At 40.8% G+C, this 21,517-nt stretch overlaps 1 protein-coding gene across 3 annotated transcripts in view; it reads left to right on the top strand.

The window, feature by feature from the left end:
* The window catches only part of VWA8 (von Willebrand factor A domain containing 8), a 375,174-nt gene that overhangs the window by 259,422 nt on the left and 94,235 nt on the right, over positions 1-21,517 (top strand). Inside the window, exon 38 of one of the 3 annotated variants that reach the window (XM_055541972.1) lies at positions 17,785-18,194. The exons of 1 other annotated variant lie outside the window; for it this stretch is intronic. In XM_055541972.1, coding sequence (XP_055397947.1) covers positions 17,785-17,817 — 33 coding nt within the window. In that variant the 3' untranslated portion in view covers positions 17,818-18,194. Of the gene's footprint in view, positions 1-15; positions 6,390-17,784; positions 18,195-21,517 lie in introns of those variants that run through there. One more of the 3 variants, XM_055541971.1, reaches the window with a different exon arrangement.

The raw sequence follows: 21,517 nt of genomic DNA, 5'->3' as shown, positions 1-21,517 counted from the left end.
TTAAGCATTATTCAGTTTCCAGCTCCACCTTTGTATCCGTTCTCACTTCTGCCATGTCATCAGCATCTCCCCATGCTACCAAGGAAACAGAAACCCTGAGCATCTCAACGCAGCACATTATTATAAGGCCAGAACCTTTAGACTAGAGAAGATAAGCAAAATTATGCATCCAATAGAGGTGTGTTTTTACCAGCTCCCTTATTTCCAGAGAATGGAAGTTTAGCAGTCGTAATAAGTAGACTCAAACCTGCACTAGAAGGAAATATGGGAACAGGTCACCAAAGAGGGAGAAAACTCCACCCCTCCAGAAGTAACTCAGTCACCACCTAATCTGATTGCTGTCTGCAACTAATGTGAACAGTGTGGAAGGCTGTGTACCCATAAATACTAAACCGTATTATGAAAGGATTTGTTTTATTTGTAATTTATTTATTTTAACCTTCAGAGGAAAACTCCTTTGTTTATATTTCATTCTTATCCAGCAAAAAGAAAGGTAGGTTCCTGCCAACTGTGTTGCTCTGTAAAGAACCAGTTAGTGATATAGACGATAACAAGATAAGAGACTTTGACATCTGATTATTAATTGCTATTTTATGTGGTTATTTTTATCACTTCGCTTAGAGAAGAAACATACATATATTGTGTATGCATGAATGAGTAATACATCTTTTTAACTTATAGGAGCATTTTGAAAATCATACACAAATACAGGCCAGCAACCTCAAAGTCTTTTGAAAGGGTATGACTATATTAATTCAATTAAGCTGAAACAAATGCATTACTCTAAAATAAACATGTCATTAAGTGCAATGGATCTATCACAGTAACAGACTGGATGTTGGTTGCTATTCATAACAGTTATTAGAAAATTAATTAACTATGGTTCTGCTTATGTTACTATTCTAAAGATTAGTTTCTTCTTTGTCTGAATTAAGGTCCTTTTTTCATTACAGCAATTGATGAAAAGCGAAAGTGAAAGTCATTCAGTCAGGTCTGACTCTTTGCGAGCCCATGGACTATACAGTCCATGGAATTCTCCAGGCCAGAATATTGGAGTGGGTAGCCTTTCCCTTCTCCAGCGGATCTTCCCAACTCAGGGATTGAACCCAGGTCTCCCACATTGCGGGCAGATTCTTAACTGGCTGAGCCACTAGGGAAAGCCTATTGTGTTTGAATGTCTTAGGTTTTATTTCTATTTCTCATGTGTTACAGAGATCAAAGGTCATGTTTTCCCCGTGGCTAAGGTTTGTGGCCTAAATTAAGTTTCCTTCACAGCAGAATTTTTAAAAGGAGTATCACTCACGATTTTGATAACTAGTCTTCACCACTACAAAAGTTAACCCCTGTTTGTGTTTTAACCTTGTAGCTCTTCTCTTCCTGGTGATTTCCTGAAGCTGCTGTGCACCTTTGTGTTCCCAACTCTTTAGCATGATGATTGGTACATGATAGATAACATGCTTGTTTCTCCTCATACCCATATACACGAAATTGAAGCTGTAACTCTCTCAATTTTTTATTGGTCTTTATGTAACTGACTATTTATTGAGTGCATATATATAGTTCCTGGGCTTCCCTGGTGGCTCAAATGGTAAAGCATCTGCCTGCAATGCAGGAGAGACCTGGGTTCAAGCCCTGGGTTGGGAAGATCCCCTGGAGAAGGAAATGGCAACCCACTCTAGTACTCTTGCCTGGAGAATTACACAGACAGAGGAGCCTGGCAGGCTACAGTCCATGGGGTTGCAAAGAGTCAGACACGACTGAGCAGTTCCACGTATAGTTCCTAAGTTAGAAATGCACAGAAGTATAGCATATAATATCTCGAAAATAATCAAGATACTCTGCTATAGTATGTAGGGCAGTAGCTGATCCTTCTACAGACCATACATTTTCTGGGAAATGTGTAACATTATGTCTCCAGTTTAAAGTTCAGCTATCATAGAAATAAGATTTATTCAGTAATAAAGTTACATAATTCAGAATGGAATGATAGTTCCATTTGGAAAATGAGAGTAGATGTTATCCAGTGTTTATCCATCTCCCGATATTCTGTGATACATTTTGTTGATACTGAAAATATATACTTAAGCAAAAATGTGTCTTTTACAGCTACCTTCTTAATAGATCCTTCAGCCTCTTGCTCATTGTGCTGCATGCTAAGTTGCCTCAGTCGTGTCTCTTTGCGACCCCATGGACTCTAGCCTGCGAGGAACATCTGTCCATGGGATTCTCCAGGCAAGAACACTGGAGCGGGTTGCCCTGCCCTCCTCCAGGGGATCTTCCTGACTCAGGGGATGGAACCTGCATCTCTTATGTCTTCTGCATTGGCAGGCGGGTTCTTTACCACTAGCACCGCCTGTTGCTCATTATGGACCCTTTATTGGACACAGATCTGCTCCTGATTTGCGTGCTTGGAAAATACCTTCCATAGAAGTACTGAGAAAAGAGAATTAGGTTCTCAGTAACATGCTTCTCATTTACTGACTGCCAGCAGCTTCCCTGTCAACAGCAGAGTAGCCTGATCTCCATCTAGTGGCCGAATGGACCTACTTTCCATCACAGAAATTAAAAGGCCTGGTTTACGCTCTAGGGGTTTGAAGAAGCCGCAGATCTGCTGGTAGGGGAGGTTTGTACATACCTGTTTTAGGCGGTTCTCATTGGTCATGAGATGCTCCTTTAGGTCAACAGTGAAGGTCAGGCAGACCACCTGCCAGGCCATTCACCACTTATTGACCCCCATCTGTCCCTGATTCCTTTTCCTGGTGTCAAAAGAACTGTTTATCTTTTAGATCAACTCTGTCCATTGCATACTTTATTCCTACCCTTTATGACTTTGATACATTTCAGCCTTCTTGAGGTATTAGCTTTAAGTCATCGTTGCTTTGAGTTTCAGTTTTTGTTTAATGCATTCATTGATAGTTTTCTTGTGAGTATAGCTTGAAAGGAAGTATTTTTGAGCTGAGTATGCCGTGTGCTCATTAATTTTGCACGCTTTGATAGTATGGTGTGTTTGTATTATAGTGAACAACCGAAGCAGCAGGCTCCAAGCATCACCATGACTGTAGCTCAAGAGCCGTTCCTAAGGATCCATGTTCACTACTTTTAGACCATGTTTTCAGAAGCACAGGTTAGTTATATGCAAAAGTTTTCTGACTGGGTTATAAAGTGTTCTCTATAAAGCATAGTTTCCATATTTTTATTTAGTTACATTTGGATCCTTCCAAGAAGGCTATTAAAACTATACCACAGTTTTCCTCAGAAAGCAAATAATCTTCTCTAAAAAAAGCTCCTGGTGACTATTCTTGTGGGAGCAGAAAGGCTAAAAGATTACAACTTTCAAATGTTACTGTCTGGTTACAATAAACTATTCCAAGTGGCACAGCGGTAAAGATTCCACCTTTACCGCCAGGCGACACAGGTTCAGTCCCCAGGTCAGGAAGATCCCCTGGAGAAGGAAATGGCAACCCACTCCAGTATTCTTGCCTGGGAAATCCCATGGACAGAGGAGCACACACTGAGCATGCAAACACAAGCAAGCACAATAAACTAATCAGAAACAAATCCTTCGTTTTTACTAGTAGAATATCTTTGAGGCCTTTGAATAATACTTCCTTAAGTATATACTTTAAAAATTGATAGACTCTTTGAAACAGTGTGGGATGGAGCATATTGATCCTTATGGTTAAGAGAGTGTGTGGCACACGATAGATACAGTGAATATTTGAAAATAGTGGCACAGACAAAAATATATAGGAAGGATAACTAGTTTATATTAAGCACCTCTAACCTTTTAAAGAAGATATGCTTAGAGTATGAGTAAATGTCATTTTCTGTAACTAGGCCTGGGTTTTGCTTTAACTACAAGTCCAACAGTTACGATTTTTTAAGATTTTGGTAAGAATGTTAAGGCCCACTTCCGGTTTTGGAAACCACAAGATTATTTAACAGGTACTCTATTAGCAAGTTTAGTTTTTCACTCTGCAAGCTACATTACCTCCAGCTCTTCTGTGGAGGTTTGCGATTCTTTGTTCTTTTTAAGCAGCATAGTCCACCCTTGACTTTGGTCACTAATTCTGAAAATAGTCCGATTCAGTGGCTCACTGTTATAGAATGATACACATTTTATAGGACTGTTATACATACATGTATCTTTGGGAATCTTCCTTGGCTCAGAAAAGCAATACTTCTTTAAAAAAATTTTTTTAAATATTTCCTCACCGTATCTCCTAGTCATGGATCAGTAGAACTTGTTTTCATCAAGATGGTCTAACTCTTTGACTATGTGGTAACAGTTGGGCAAGGCCTCTAATGATTTTTCCTTTGTTTATTGTTGTTAGAGAAATCTCAGCCATAGAAATTCATTTTGAATCTAGACTTTGAACAGCATTTCCGCTCATCTTAGAAAATGCAAGGCCCTCTGGGGAGAGTAGTACCCAGGAGAGGGCCGATAGGCCAGCTCTCTCAGTGATAGTGGGTAGAGAGGGCAGTTTATTGTTTTGTGAGTTTTCAGGGAGTAAATACTCCTCCAGGACTGATTTAAAGCTACCAATGGTTAACCGTCTGCTCACAAAATCCATGAATATTTAGCAAGCATCTCTTGCAAACAAGTACAGTTTGGCTCCAGTATGCCCCTGGCTTAATCAAGCCTTTAACTAACTCCCCAAGGAGAATTATGACAGCTACCTAACCACAAGGTCCTTCAGAAATGAGACAATGGAAAGGCAGCTAAGAAGAGAGAAAGGCAAAAGAAAAGGGGAAGAGGTACTACTGAGAAAACAGATAAGATGGAGTCGTGTCGCCTCTGGAAATGTTGAAGCCTGTACCTGTCCCAGTTGCAAACTGGCAATGCTCTTCTTGAACCGGGAATTCAGTTAGAGCAAAGAGTTGGAAAGAAGCCTACACTCAAATGGGATGATACTCATGGGTTTGTACATAAGGGGCTCCTTTCTTATAAACTTTCAGAAGGAACTTGCCAGTTGATTTTTACATTCCTCCAGTAGTGCTTCCATTGGATCACAAAGTTGTCAGTAACTGCTAAATGGAGCTAAAATTAAATCGGCAGTCACCTTCCCAAGACAAGCAAATCAACAAGCTTATGAGTTTAGAGAGTCCATGAATTTTCATTAAATTTTTATGCATATCCAACAAAAAGATAACTCTATAAATTAGGAAAATCATCAGTATTAGAATTTTAAAGTAATATTAAAAGTAGAAACATTATTTAGCTTTTATATTTTAGAAAAGTCTTAACCTAAGGAAATTGCTTTTCAAATCATAGAAATATTTCAACTCCTTTCTCTCATACCCACTTTAATTTAAGATCCTTATTTTATATGGAGCTATATTTCCAGTGCATACTGTCTGAGAATATAATCAGCAAGAATGGAAGTAATCTTGGTCTTCCCAGGTGACTCGATGGTAAAGAATCCATCTGCTAATATAAGAGACTCAGGTTCAGTCCTTGGGTCAGGAAGATCCTCTGCAGAAGGAAATCACAAGCCATTCCAGTATTCTTGCCTGGGAAATTCTATGGACAGAGGAGCCTGGTGGGCTACAGTCCAGGGGGTTGCAAAAGAGTCAGACATGACTCAGTGACTAAACAACAGCAGCAAAGAAGTAATCTTAGTAATGTTCATTTAAAATATAAGGAAATGAAATCAGTTCTGTAATATATCAGTTAAAAGTTGAGGTATCAAATGCAATGAATATGTTGATGGTCAATGACTCTAGAATTTTTGTGGTTCTGAGCTCATTTTATATATTTATTTATGTGTAATCAACACATCACAATGACTGTAGAAATAAAACCTTGCTCTTATATTTATATAGAAAATGGTCATTTTATTCATAAGTGGTATAGCCTATTATTTAAGAGCCTAAAACTTTAAATGGTCAAACCCAGGTTCAAATCCATGTACCACTTTTTAAGTGACCTTCGGCAAATTACTTATCCTTTCTAATCCCCACTTTCCAGCCATAATATAAAGACAGTACCATTGTACCTTGCAAAGTTGTTGTAAGAATGAAATGCAATTTATACTTGATACAAAGTACTCAGTAAACAAATAAAAAATAGAAACTTAGAATATCACTATTACTGGTCTACAGAATTCTTTAATGCTTCTGTGGAAACAAAGCCAAATTTAAAGGAAGCCATGTTACCCAGACACTTAATATTACATCATGACCCAATGAGTTACATAATTCATCATCAATCTTAGTGTTAAAAGTGGGCTTTGTTTATAATCCTGTTTAGGAAAAGTTTTGTCAGGCCCAAAAAGGAAATAGAAAAAAAATGGCCTGCCTAAACTTGTCAGCTGCAAGAAAAGCAGGAAATCAGTGTTAGGACAACTAGTGTTTCAGTTCAGTCGCTCAGTCGTGTCCGACTCTTTGCCACCCCATGAATCGCAGCACGCCAGGCCTCCCTGTCCATCACCAACTCCCGGAGTTTACTCAAACTCATGTCCACCAAGTCGGTGATGCCATCCAGCCATCTCATCCTCTGTCGTCCCCTTCTCCTCCTGCCCCTAATCCCTCCCAGCATCAGAGTCTTTTCCAATGAGTCAACTCTTCATGTGAGGGTTTCAGCTTTAGCATCAGTCCTTCCAATGAATACCCGGGACTGATCTCCTTTAGAATGGACTGGTTGGATCTCCTTGCAGTCCAAGGGACTCTCAAGAGTCTTCTCTAACACCACAGTTCAAAAGCATCAATTCTTCAGCACTCAGCTTTCTTCACAGTCCAACTCTCACATCCATACATGACCAGTGGAAAAACCATAGCCTTGACTAGACAGACCTTTGTTGGCAAAGTAATATCTCTGCTTTTTAATATGCTATCTGGGTTGGTCATAACTTTCTTCCAAGGAGTAAGCGTCTTTTAATTTCATGGCTGCAGTCACCATCTGCAGTGATTTTGGAGCCCCCAAAAATAAAGTCTGACACTGTTTCCACTGTTTCCCCATCTATTTGCCATGAAGTGATGGGACCAGATGCCATGATCTTAGTTTTCTGAATGTTGAGCTTTAAGCCAACTTTTTCACTCTCCTCTTTAGTGTTTAGCCTTATTCAAAAGACAAATTTGTCTCCTATTGAGGATAGGATTTTTTTTTTTTTAAGTTTTATTGGAATATAGTTGATTTACAATGCTGTGTTAGTTTCAGGTCTGCAGCAAACTGAATCAGTTATATATATATTCACTCTTTTAGATTCTTTTCCCATGTAGGCCATTACAAGTATTGAGTAGAGCTCTCTGTGCTATACAATAGGTCCGTACTAGTTATATGTTTTATATATAGCAATGTGTATATGTCAGTCCCAATCTCCTCTAATTTATCCAATTCCCTTTCCCCCTGTAACCATAAGTTTGTTTTCTTTCTACATCTATGACTCTAGAGAAAAGCCTTTCTGATGCTGACCTTTGGAAATTTCTCCCTGCTAACCTTGCAAGAAGACCCACTTGTTGGCAAGCCTGATTTTATGCAAAAAAAATTCAATCCACTTTTTAATACCTGATTCTTAACTATTAATGGATAGCCTCTTGTATAAAAGATGGAAGTCAAAACAAATGAACAGAGAAATAAAGCTTATACAGAAAGCAGAAAAACATTTCATAAAGTGAAAATTTATATTCTCAGAGATAAGACAAAATATTGTAAGACAAAAACTTGATGCTATTTTAAGATAGTAACCTTCAAAGAATAAGAAAGAGTTCTTGGAAATTAAAAGTGGTAGGAGAAGGCGATGGCACCCCACTCCAGTACTCTTGCCTGGGAAATCCTGGATGGAGGAGCCTGGTGAGCTGCAGTCCATGGGGTCGCTAAGAGTCAGACACGACTGAGCAACTTCACTTTCACTTTTCACTTTCATGCATTGGAGAGGGAAATGGCAACCCACTCCAGTGTTCTTGCCTGGAGAATTCCAGGGACAGGGGAGCCTGGTGGGCTGCCGTCTATGGGGTCGCGCAGAGTCGGACACGACTGAAGCGACTTAGCAGCAGCAGCAGAAATAAATTCAACAAAAGGATTGGACATTAGAGAACTCTCACAAATGATGAAGAAATTGAAAATAGAAGAGAGATGATAGATCCTATCAGACTAATACAAATTCCAGAAACAGAAAATGAAAGAGCAGGAAATTACCCAAAAAGTAATTAAATAAAATTTCACTAAAGGACAGACATTCAATTTAATAAGTGGAAAACACATACACTCATGCATACACCCCAAAGCATATTCTCTTGAAACTTTAGAACCCTTTGGGTAAAGAGACAAAGCTGAAAACGTCTAACCTGAGGGAAGTGGGAAACAGGTTATATAAAATTTACTATAAATCTTGATGTCATTAGGCTTCTCCACAGCAGCACTGGAAACTAAAGGGGAGATTATTTCCAACCTAGAATTTTATACCCAGCCAAGTTACTAATCAAATGTGAAGGTAGACTAACAACTTATTAAACATACAAGTCTCAGAAAACTTTCATTCTTTATCCTGCATGATGTACTCTCAACAAGAGGAGGGAATAAATTAAGAGAGAGGAGTAAAGGGTGGAGAGGTCTTAGCCAAGGAAGAGGCAAAGGTAATTCCCAGCATGATCATGAAAGGATATTCTGGAATGACAGCCATGCCTGAAGACACCACTGCAACTCAAAGTGGAAAAACAGGGTTCCAGAAAGAACAGATATTGTAAGGGGGGAAAGGGAACTGGTAATGTTGAGAGAATTTAACAGTTCTGCTGGAGAATTTGGTGAACAGTTAGTGAGAGAGAAATAAAGATAAGAATTAGTAAAGAGTACATGTTAGTGGGGAAAATGAAAACTATATAGAATAATAGTATGTAATAGTATATATACATTATTGTATGTGTGCGTGCTCAGTCACTAAGTTGTACCCAACTCTTTGTGACCCCAAGGACTGTAGCCCGCCAGGCTCCTCTGTCCATGGGATTTTCTAGGCAAGAATACTGGAGTGGGTTGCCATTTCCTCCTCCAGGGAATCTTCCCAACTCAGGGATCAAACTGGTGTCTCTTGGCATCTACATGCATAGGCAGATTCTTTACCACTTGAGCCACCTGGGAAATTCATATATACTTGTGTGTGTGTGTGTGTTATAGTGATCAAGACCATCCCCAAGAAAAAGAAAGGCAAAATGGTTGTCTGACGAGGCCTTACAAATAGGTGAGAAAAGAAGAGAAGTGAAAGGCAAAGGAGAAAAGGAAAGATATAGGCATTTGAATGCAGAGTTCCAAAAAATAGCAAGGAGAGATAAGAAAGCCTTCCTCAGTGATCAGTGCAAAGAAATAGAGGAAAACAATAGAATGGGAAAGACTAGAGATCTCAAGAAAATTAGAGATACCAAGGGAACATTTCATGCAAAGATGAGCACAATAAAGGACAGAAATAGTATGAACCTAACAGAAGCAGAAGATACTAATAGGTGACAAGAATACTCAGAAGGACTATACAAAAAAGATCTTCATGACCCAGATAACCATGATGGTGTGATCATTCGCCTAGAGCCAGACATCCTGGAATGTGAAGTCAAGTGGGCCTTAGGAAGCATCACTTCAAACAATGCTAGTGGAGGTAATGGAATTCCAGTTGAGTTATTTCAAATCCTAAAAGATGATGCTGTTGAAAGTGCTGCACTCAATATCTGGAAAGCCAGCAAATCTGGAAAACTCAGAAGTGGCCACAGGACTAGAGAAGGTCAGTTTTCATTCCAATCCCAAGAAAGGCAATGCCAAAGAATGTACAACTACCGCACAATTGCACTCATCTCACACACTAGCAACAAACCTCCATCTAGTTAAAGCTATGGTTTTTCCAGTAGTCATGTATAGATATGACTATTGGACTATAAAGAAAGCTGAATGCCGAAGAATTGATGCTTTTGAGCTGTGGTGTTGGAGAAGACTCTTGAGAGTCCCTTGGACTGCAAGGAGATCCAAGCAGTCCATCCTAAAGGAAGTCAGTCCTGAATATTCCTTGGAAGGACTGATGCTAAAGCTGAAACTCCAATACTTTGGCCACCTGATGTGAAGAATTGACTGACTGGGAAAGACCCTGATGCTGGGAAAGATTGAAGACAGGAGGAGAAGGGGATGACAGAGGATGAGATGGTTGGATGGCATCACCAACTCGACAGACATGAGTTTGAATAAACTCCAGGAGTTGGTGATGGACAGGGAGGCCTGGCATGCTGCGGTCTATGGGGTCACAAATAGTTGGACACAACTGAGTTACTGAACTGAATGAACTGTGTGTGTGTGTATGTGTGTGTGTGTTATAATATATGTGTGTATTATTATAATTAGAAATATATTAATAACTTACATCCTGCATATAGTAATGTATTAATGTACATATATAGTAATAATAAATTGTACAATAAGAGCATAAAGAATTTGATTTAACCAATGTTTGTTAGAATAAGGGGAGGGAACATGAGATGTGTGTTCTAGGTAAGATAGGTGAAATAATCCTCACCTTTCGTCATAGGAAGTAAACAGATAATGTCTACAATTTTAAAGAGAATGTAAGAAGATTATTTAAAATATAAAGGTTAGTAGTGTGAGACATGGTGAGCAGAGTTGAAGTGGCTGGCTACCTGTGGGGAGTGAGAATTGGGGGCAAAGATGGTAGAGGTCAAAATCAGAGGTTGCTGATTTTGTTATACATCTTGTAGTGCTATCTGGCTTATTAAACTGTTTATATTTATTATTTTGATAAAAAGTTAAGATTGGTTTAGGACAATAACAAGTAGGAATTTACCAGGTAAATAAGAGGAATAAGAGCAGCCATGAAACAGAGATTTAATTTAACTCATCTGTGGATCCTAGACACTTCTTGAAATACGTATTTTTTAATAAAACTGAGTAAACTGGTAAATTTTCCTTATTTCCCATCAAAATGACTCAAGAGAAGTACTAGGTCTGAATAAGACGGAGTAAGCCCATGCTTACCCTGTCTCTCACTGAATTTAACAATAAAATATGGACAAATATGAGCAGCTATTTGAGGTCTCTGAAAAGGAAGTGATAGCAGGTGGATTGAGCAAGACCAGTGTTTGAACTGCCATTGAATTGGCTGTGTTTCCCCTTTCCCCCCAGAATCTCCTGGTCCTGACTCAACGCCATCTGAAAACGGAAGTGGGTACTCTCAGCAAACTATTCATAGAAACAGAAGAGAACTTCCTCAGCCTGAGAAAAGGCATCTGTAGCCCGACAGCTGGCACCATACTTCATGGTGAAAGGCTGAGTGCTTTCCCTCTAAGACTGGGACTAAGACAGGGACAACCACAGCCGTACCCCCATCACTCCTGTTCAGCCTCAGACTGGAAGTCCTAGCCAGTGCAACAGCGAGAAAAATGAGTAGACATATTCAGATTGGAAAGGACGAAATAAAGCTGTCACTATCTGTAGATAATATAATTACCTATCTAGAAAATCCCACAGAATCTACCAAAAAAAAAAACCCCAAACAACACCCAAAATAAACTGTGTCAACTAAGTGAGTTTAGCAAGGTCAAAAATTAATCATTTTTATATCCTAGCAATTAGTAACTAAAAACCAAAATTTTAAAATATATATACCATGTACACAAAAAACCTCCACCTAAAAATGAAATACTTAGGTGTTTGTCTCTGTATAACCCCATCAGATCATATTGGTTCCCATGGAAGTCAGTATTTCTGAGAACCAAGCAATATTATACAGCTCTGAGACCAGGATCTTTGGGGAGGCTCTTTTTTTAAGTTTTTTTTTTTCTTTTATGTGGACCATTTTTAAAGTCTTTATTGAATTTCTTACAATATTTTTTCTGTTTTCTGTTTTGGTTTTTTGGCCCTGAGGCATGTGGGATCTTATCTCCCTGACCAGGGATCAAACCCACACCCCTGCATTGGAAGTGAAGTGAAAGTTGCTGTCGTGTCCGACTCTTTGCGACCCCATGGGCTGTACAGTCCATGGGATTCTCCAGGCCAGAATACTGGAGAAGGGTGCCTTTCTCTTCTCCAGGGGATATTCCTGACCCAGGGATCAAACCGGGGTCTCCTGCATTTCAGGCAGATTCTTTACCAGCAAAGACACAAGGGAAGCCCTGCCTTGGAAGGGGGAGTCTTAACCACTGGATCACCAGGAAAGTCGCTGTTCCTTCATATTTATGATAGAAAACAGAATTCTTAGTGATTCTTACACCATTTCTTAAATCCCTGACACTCTTTCTTTTGATAAAGAAATAAAGTAGGTTAAAATGTTGCAAAATTTCCATGTTGTTCAAGTGAACAGGACAGAGGGATCTGAACTTGGTTTCCAAAAGGGCAAGCCTGCTGGTGGGAGAGGGGTAAAGACAATCACAGCTGCTTGATTCAGTGAGGAGAGGAGTGGACTAACAGGGTATCCATCATCACCACTAAACTAACTGCCTTAGCAATGATATTCAGCTTTGCTTTTCCAGCTCGAATGATTAACTCTGGGGAATCTTGCATCTCTGTTTTTAAAATGGGCCATTGATAGACAGGACCCACACATAAATATGCTTATCCTCAAGGATGTAGCTGAATCACTGTGGAGTGTTTAGAGGAAAACTGAAGCCTCTCAACTTTGAGAAGGTTGATCTCAGTCACCAGTGAAAACAGAACTGCTGTGATTGTGGGAAGGCAAGAGTCCCAAACGTTTACCTGCCACAGTATCATTTCAAAAAGTGTTTGTGATAAGACATAGAGAACGAGCTGGTGGTTACCAGTGGGGAGGGGGTCCATACCAGGGTGGGGGAGTGGGGGGCACAAACTGTTGGGTAGAAGATAGGCTCAAGGTTGTATTGTATGATGGGGAATATAGCCAATATTTTGTATTAACTGTAAATGGAAAGTAAGCTTCAAAACTTATATAAAGTAAAAAGTTAACAAAATTTTAAAGCGTTTGTGATAAAGCATCAAAAAAAAAAAAGCAGAAGTCAGGCAGCACAGAGAAAAGTAGAGAAACTCCATCAGTCCTTTTGTGACAGATAGGTTATAGTAAATCTGTGATCATTTCACTTGCTGGGCATGTGTGCTCAGTTGTGTCCAACCCTTTGCAGGCCTCTGGACCATACCCCACAAGGCTCCTCTAGCCATGGGATTTCCCAGCAAGAATGCTAGAGTTGTTTGCCATTTCCTTCTCCAGAGGATTTTCCTGACCCAGGCATCGAGCCCCAGTCTTCTGTATCTATCATCCTTCCCCCATATTTGTAGTTGATTCTCACATGATAAGTGTTTATACTCTAGCCCAGCTTTAGGAAAGTCAACAAACCGTAATTTCCTAGAAAGATGATGGTGATCCAAGCTGGAGAGTTTCTTTGTGGCATTGGCAGGCTGTCATGTACTGAATTAAGGAACTAGTTGTTGTTCAGCTGCTAAGTCGTGTCCAGCTCTTTTCGATTCCATGGACTGCAGCATGCCAGGCTGGACCAGCAAGAGATATTTGAGGCACTTGACAATCAGCCCGCCTGAGTGTTCCTGTGGAGCACGACTCTGTAGCTACCAGCATGTGCCCTGTGGAGGGTGGCGGAACACTGAAATACGAAGCGTGGTTTTTCCCCTCAGGAAGTTTATAGTATATAATTGGGGAGGTGAGACTGATCGTCAAGGAACGGCAGCAAGTAGTGCAAGAGAATGTGGTGTTGCGGCTGCTGCAGTCGACAAGTCGTGTCTGACTGACTGTCACCCCGGGAACTGCAGCATACCAGGCATCCCTGTCCTTCACTGTTCCTGGAATTTTCTCAGATTCATGTCCATTGAATGTCCATTTGGGCTTCCCTGGTGGCTCAGAGGGTTAAGCATCTGCTTGCATTGCGGGAGACCTGGGTTGGATCCCTGGGTTGGGCAGATCCCCTGGAGAAGGCAATGGCAACCCACTCCAGTACTCTTGCCTGGAGAATCCCATGGACGGAGAAGCCTGGTAGGCTACAGTCCATGGGGTCGCAAAGAGTCGGACACGACTGAGCGACTTCACTTCATGTCTATTGAGTCAGTGACACTATCTAACCGTCTCTTTCTTTGCTGCCATCCCATCCTTCTCCTTTTGCCTTCAGTCTTTCCCAGCATCAGGGTCTTTTCCAATGAGTCAGTTCTTCACATCAGGTGGCCTGTGTATTGGAGCTTCAGCTTCAGCATCCGTCCTTCCAGTGTAGTTCAGCGTTAAATTGTGGGCTTTAAACCCTGTGCTGTAGGAGTTCAGAGGAGAGGCACCCATGAGGATGAAATTCATAAGCAAAGGAGATGGGGCTTCAGTTGAACTTTCCTACTATTTATGTGTTTGGATAGTTGAAAAGGAGAGGGAAGGGCATTCCAGGCAATCTAGACAAAACAACCACAGGCACAGATACAAACACAACCCTTGTGTTTCCATAATAAGAGGGGCTTGGATCCCCACAAGTCCAGGAGAGATGTGGACACAGACTCCAGAGGAGCAGTGGACAAACCCCACAGCCAATGTGATGCAAGCACAAAGCCCAGAGCGCAAATCTGGGTTCAACACCGTCTATCCCAAGGAGACCGGGGGGTGGGGTGGGAGTACTCCAGAGCAGGGGCGAGAATATGAGCCGGGTCTGGGACCCCCAGAAACACACAGGCTGGGGGATTTCAGATCAAGTATGCTTTCGTTTCAGCACAGTCTTATTGACACAGGATGTTTTTAAAAGTAGTTGAAAGGAAGCTCGCCTCAGTAACCCTTGGTCTGTGTTAAGCGTATCTGCAGCATATTGTAAGATAAAGGTAAGCATATGGGGTTTGGAGGGAAGTTGTGTAAATTGTCACCCAAACAGGAGTAACCAAGCTGTGTGGAAGCCCAGTGAGATTTTTAGGTTCCTGTGACTGAGAGCTGCTGAAGATCCTCATGGGAAAGTACACGGAATAGTGAAGGCTGTGTTAGGAAGGTGGACTTGGCAGTGATGTGCCATCTGGGAAAGAATCCTTAGTGCAGCAGGGCAGCGGTGACGCCATGGCGATGGCCAGGTGTGAGTCGACACCGGAAGGCCAGACCGGGACGTGAAGACAGACATCCTGCACGTTTCTAGTGTGGATGCCCAGCCAAGCGGCACATCACTGAAGGAATCAGGAAAGTTGGAGAGGAGGTAGGGTTAAGACGTTTCACATATGCTGAATTTGAGATAATGGTGAGTTGACCATTGACGGTCAGTAATTGGATATTAACAACTGGACTGGAACGCCAAGCTAGCGAGAGTCACAGTGATCGTCAGCATGGAGGTTTTCATTGAAACCATGAAAATGGTTAGCTGCTAAGGAAAGGAGAGAGATCAAGCAAAATGATCAGGACAGATAAGCTATGTTTATAGAAATGCATATAGTCAGATGTTTCTGAAAGCATTTTCTCAGAACCCTTTTCAAAAACTAAAGAATCAATGTTCAAGCTGTTAAACATAACCTAAGAGATGCTTAGAGATGAATTTATAATAAATAAGTATCTGGCTTTGAGAAGTCACAATAAAGAAACGCCTTCAATTTGTTTAACCCAATAGTTCCCCCAGTGTGTTCAAAATCTTTTTAATACTTCAGCAAGTTCCCAGTCTCTATATTCCTGGTTTTCTTTGCTTCAGTTCACCATGGACTCTGTATATTAGATCTCTTAGGAAAAGAGCCTTATGCTAATTCTAATTCTGACTCACAATACAGCCTTGTTGCATGGCTTTATGACTTCAGAGAATGTATTTGGGATGCTAGGGTTAAGCTGACAGAAGAATAAGTTCTCTCCAAAACTTTGACTAGAGGACCTATTGTTTCATGTGATTCCAGATTTTTTATGGAAAAAGAAAAGGTATTGAAAGTGGCAAAACTTCTCCTCTCACTAACTTAAACTACAGAAGGGGAAAATTGGCTCATATAACCAGGAAGCCCCAGACCTCAGGTTCAGCTCAAACCATGGGCTCCACGGGACCCTTGTGTCACTGTGGACTGACACGGGACCCAGGACCCTCTCCCTTTGGCTGTGCTTTTTCTGAGGTGGCTTTATTCTTACAGTCTTTCTCCATCTGGTGGCAAAGATAGCCCTGTAGCACTAGGCACTGCGTGATTCTCAGCTGGCAATCCCATCAAAGGGGCATGTCTTTGCCCGTAATTCTAGCAGAAGTCCTCAGAAGTGCTCCGGCGGGTCCCTGAGGTCACATGCCCATCTCTGAACCCGTCACCGTGACCATAGTGCTGGGGTACTGGTAGGTGGTCAGATCTCGGTCATGTCTCCACTTCTAGGCTTTGAGATGAGAGAGGGCTGTATCAGTCCCATCTGAACCGCGTGTTAGGAATTAGGGAAATACCCTGGAAGAAGTACTGAATAAGCAAAAACATAGCCAGGGGGTTGGTTTTTTTTCCTTTTTGGTAGTTTTGACAACTACCTTCCAAGTGCCAGCTGCTGACCTCTCAGGTGAGGGCTTTCTGGAGGCCAAGACTGTTGTCACATTTATTTTCTTTTGCACTCAGCACAACATTTATGATACATGGCCCTGACCAAATGCAAAATGATGATAATTAGGCCAGTGATTATACACTTTGTTGTTCAGTTGCTAAGTCATGTCTGATTCTTTGCAGCCCCATGGACTGCAGCACACCAGACTCCTCTGTCCTCCACTATCTCTGGAGTTTGCTCATATTCATGTCCATTGAGTTGATGATGCTATCTAACTATCTCTTCCTCTGCCAGCTCCCTTCTCCTTTTGCCTTCAGTCTTTCCCAGCATCAGGGTCTTTTCCAATGAGTCAAATCTTCACATCAAGTGGCCAAAGTGTTGGAGCTTTAGCCTCACCATCAGTCCTTCCAATGAATATTCAGGGTTGATTTTCTTTAGGATTGACTGGTTTGATCTCCTTGCTGTCCAAGGGACTCTCAAGACTCTTCTCCAGCACCACAGTTCAAAAGCATAGCATCCATCAATTTTACCTTTTGTTTAATTCCTAGACTGAGTACTTCATAAATATGTGCTTGGTTTTCTAAGTACATGTAGGGCAGGAGTAAATATTCTAGTTACAATTTTCTCATGGGACTTTCCAGTTGCTGGGGTTCCGAATGAAATCGTCAAGTCTTTCTTGACAGTGCTCTGATGATATTGCAATGGGTTTTCCCTTCAATGAAAAGAACTAATACTGGATAATTTTTATTATTTTTTTCCTTTTAGATATGTCTGTCTTAAAGGCTATTAAACACCTTATGTTTCACATAGCGGGTGTGAGTTGAATAATCCTTTCCATAAAGAACAGCATCTATAGAGCCCTGTTGGGAGAATCTAAAACTTGGATGGGTTTTGTGTTAGTCAAAAGGGAAAGTGCTGCATTTGATTGTGAGTCATCATGACCTCAACCGTTCTGCCATCGTATTTACATAAGAGTCATTGCCCAGAGAGAGAAGGCCTTGACATAATCTCAGAAACAAATTTATGTGCTCTAAGTCTGGCTTGAGTTAACTCATAGAACCCACAGCAAATATTGGGTTGGCCAGAAAGTTCATTTGGATTTTTCCATAAGATGTTACAGAAAAACCTGAATGAACTTTTAGGCCAACCCAACATATAAAGGCTATTTCACAGCAATGCTACTGCTGCTGCTAAGTTGCTTCAGACATGTCCGACCCTGTGGGACCCCATAGACGGCAGCCCACCAGGCTCCTCTGTCCCTGGGATTCTCCAGGCAAGAACACTGGAGTGGGTTGCCATATCCTTCTCCATTTCACAGAAATAAATAATAGCTATTATTGTCACTCTAGTTCTAATACTAAAATGTGATTTTTTTCCCCCTATCCTGTAGCTCATAATTATTGTACCTGTATGTGTGTGCTGAGTCACTTCAGTCGTGTCCAACTCTTTGCAACCCTATGGACTGTAGCCCACCAGGCTCCTCTGTCCATGAGATTCTCTAGGCATGAATACTGGAGTGGATTGCCATGCCCTCCTCCAGCGGATCTTCGTTATGGAGGGACTGAACCCACATTGGGTTTTTCACCACTAGCGCCACCTAGGAAGCCCAATTATTGTTCTTAGAAGTATAAAAATCAGCTGGACATCTCTTTAAGGAAGGCTGAGCTACTGACTGCTCTCGAGATTAAACAGCAGCAGACCTGAAGATTCCAAATTTAACTCCTCATCCAAGCCCAGTTCAAGAAATATTTAGATGTATTTATAAATGAATATATATTTAATTTTAATTTTATATCTATTTATATAAAATTATAGTTATAAATCATACATATTTATAAATAAAGCCACCTCTGAGTTTTTCACTGTATCTTTTCATCTTTGGTGAGTTAGATAGGAGCATATGTTCACCAAAGGTAGCTGATAATAAAAATGACAGGAGGCGGTGAGATGTATGGAGAGAGTCACATGGGAACTTATATTACCATATGTAAAATAGCCACCAGGAATTTGCTGTATGTCTCAGGGAACTCAAACAGGGGCTCTGTATCAACCTAGAGGGGTGGGATGGGGTGGGAGATGGGAGGGAGGTTCAAAAGGGAGGGGATATATGTACACCTGTGGCTGATTCACACTGATGAACCAACAAAATTCTGTAAAGCAATTAACCTTCAATTAAAAAAGAATTCCAGAAAGAAAAAGCATTCCCTCTGAGATCCTTAAATCCAAGCTCTATTTATAATTTCTTTTCTCAGGTATACCTAAGTAATTTACCCTTTTGTTTTTCTTCAGCAGGTCTAATTATATCTTTTAAAACTGCTTGCTTATTTTAATCTTTCTCTCTATGTATTTTTTCCTTTTTAAAATTTTTTGTTTTTTAATCTTTACAGTGTTGTGTTGCTTCTGCCATAAAGCATCATGAGTCAGCCGTAATTATACGTATATCCCCTCCCACTTGAGCCTCCCTCTCTTTCCCTCATCCCACCTCCCTAGGTCATCACGGAGCACTGGACTGGGCTCCCTGTGTTACTGCAACTTCTCACCAACTATCCATTTTACACACAATAGTGTATATGTGGCGATGCTACTTCTCCATCTGTCCCACTCACTTCCTCCCCCACTCTGCCAAAGGCCCATTGTCTACGTATATTGTTCCATGAACCGCTTCAAAGTAAGTTATAGGCATGATACCCTGTTACCTCCAAACGCTTTGGTGTATATTTTCTCAAAACGAAAACACTCTCCTGCATAACCACAACACAGACCTCAAAATCAGGAAGTTAACATGGATACTACATTAACATTTAAAACTTACTCAGATTCCACATGTCCCCGGTAACATCCTTTTTACCAAAAGGAAATTGTCCAGATTATTTGGTACAGCTTAGCTAACATCGCTGTTACCTTTCGATCCCAAACAGGTCCTCATCTTTCTCTGACTTTCACGACCTTGGCATTTTTGAAGCATGTAAGCCAGTTATCTTGTGGCGCATCCTTTGGTTTGGGTGTATCTGATGTTTTCTCGTCTTAGATTCAGTTCACCTTTGGCTGAATTTTCCCGGAAATGACTCTGTATTTTCCTCAGCGTACCCTGTTAGGTGACACCCCAGCTGTTGATCTGTCCCGTCACTGGTGACGTTAACTTTGAACATTTGGTTAAGGTACCATCTCCACTGTATTCTCCACTGTGAAGTTGCTGTTTTTCCTTTTTGTAATGAATGCTGTATCTCCTGAGCATCCATTTTGAGGCTAGGCAGATATTTTGTTTTTCACCAAACTTCATCATCCGTTGATGATTCTTGCTTGAATCAGTTGTTGCTGCTGGGGTTGGCAAGTAGTGATTTTTCCCAGTTCTGTCATTCCTTCCACATTTATCGCTGACAGTCTAAGCTCAGGAACTGCTCCCCATTATCCCTTCGATCTTAATTTTTTTTATCAGTGTTATATTGTGAATTTCTGTCTTACTTAATAGGTTATGTCTATTGCCATTCTTAGTTATTTTAGTGTTCAAGTTGCTCTAGATCTAGCCAGTGCGAACCCCTTTAAGCCAGTTCCTTGTCCTTTTGACATGCCTCAGTCATTTTTTGAGTACATCCTTATTTTGTGACACAAAAAATAAATCCAAGGGCTTTTGTCACTGATTTTCTGTCTGGGGCAAATACTATGTCTTTGAGCAGTTTGGCGGGGGGAAGGGGGGCACAGCCTATTCATTTAGGTCAACCTGTTAATACAAAAGACACATTCTAACCTACTCCCGTTTAACCAAATTACCAATGAGTCGTCGAGTGGATGTTGAGAGCACCCTGAACATTTGCAGCTCATCAGCTTCTCTGTAATATACTCTCTTCCTTCTACTGCCACCCTCTGAGCTGTAGTTACGTTTCCTAGGAGACATTTCAGCAGAGCCCTCAGGTTCAACTACCTTTTGTTGTTGTTGTTGTTGTTGTTGCTCAGTCGCTCAGTTTGTGTCTGGCTCTTTGCAACCCCATGGACTGCAGCACACCAGGCCTCCCTGTCCTTCACCATCTCCCAGAGCTTGCTTAAACTCATGTCCACTGAGTCAGTGATAACATCCGACCATCTCATCCTCTGTCATCCCCTTCTCCATCTACCTTACACATAGCAATTCCCTACACATAGCAATTGCATGGAGTCCCAGAATGCTGTGTCATTCAGAATCACTGATAGTGGAAGAAAACCTACAAAAATCTGAGATGATACAGCCACCACATATGTTGAATATTTTTCTTCATTATAAAGAGAGATGTATTATAAACAAGCCTTAAGTAATCATCCATTTCTTGAAGTCTCCTTAAAGATTTGGTCTGATATATTTTTTCCCCTGGCCATTGGCCAGGACCTAAACGAATATAATTATAGTGATTTTTTATTATTACGTTATTTTATCTACCAGTCTTGCTATACTTCATCATTAACTTTAGCTCCAGATTTTTCGTGATCGTTTGGCTAGAATCATTATTACCAGTGACCACACGAGGGTGTCCGTGAGCTTGGCAGAGGAGTATTTCAGCTAACTTCAACAACAAACAACTTCAGCAACCAATGAATGTCTTCACTGCACCGTATTTGGAAGTTATAATTTATAAGGGTAGTCGGATTAACCAGAAGACCTGAGTCAATGTTCCTTCCTTCTTTTGACTATGATATGAAATGCTTATCACTGACTATGATATGATATGAAAGGCTTTTATGAATTGAATTCCGAACTTTTAGTTCTATCATGGGATACAGAGAAATTTCCTGAGATCAAGAACTAAGAGATCCATATCCTTTTCCTGGTTCCACCACTGATAAGTGGCTTTACACAGTTATATGTTTCTGGATCTTAATTTCTTTTTCCTTTTTAAAGGAACTTTCTTTTTTTACTTAAAAATTTTTTTTTAATTTTTAAAAAATTTCTTTTAATTTAAAAATATTTATTTTATTTTATTTATTTTCTGGCTGCGCTGGACCTTCGTTGCTGCCAGCAGGCTTTCTCTCGTTGCGGCGAGCAGGGGTTACTCTAGTTTCACTGTGTTGGCTTCTCGTTGCAGAGCGTAGAAGGCCCTGTAGTTGCGGCGCACGGGCTTAGTTGCCCCGCCGCACGTGCGATCTTCCCACACCAG

This window comes from Bubalus kerabau, chromosome 12 (assembly GCF_029407905.1).
Source record: "Bubalus kerabau isolate K-KA32 ecotype Philippines breed swamp buffalo chromosome 12, PCC_UOA_SB_1v2, whole genome shotgun sequence".
In the NCBI taxonomy this organism is placed as follows: Eukaryota; Metazoa; Chordata; class Mammalia; order Artiodactyla; family Bovidae; genus Bubalus; species Bubalus kerabau.
This window is presented reverse-complemented; position numbering and strand designations above follow the sequence as displayed.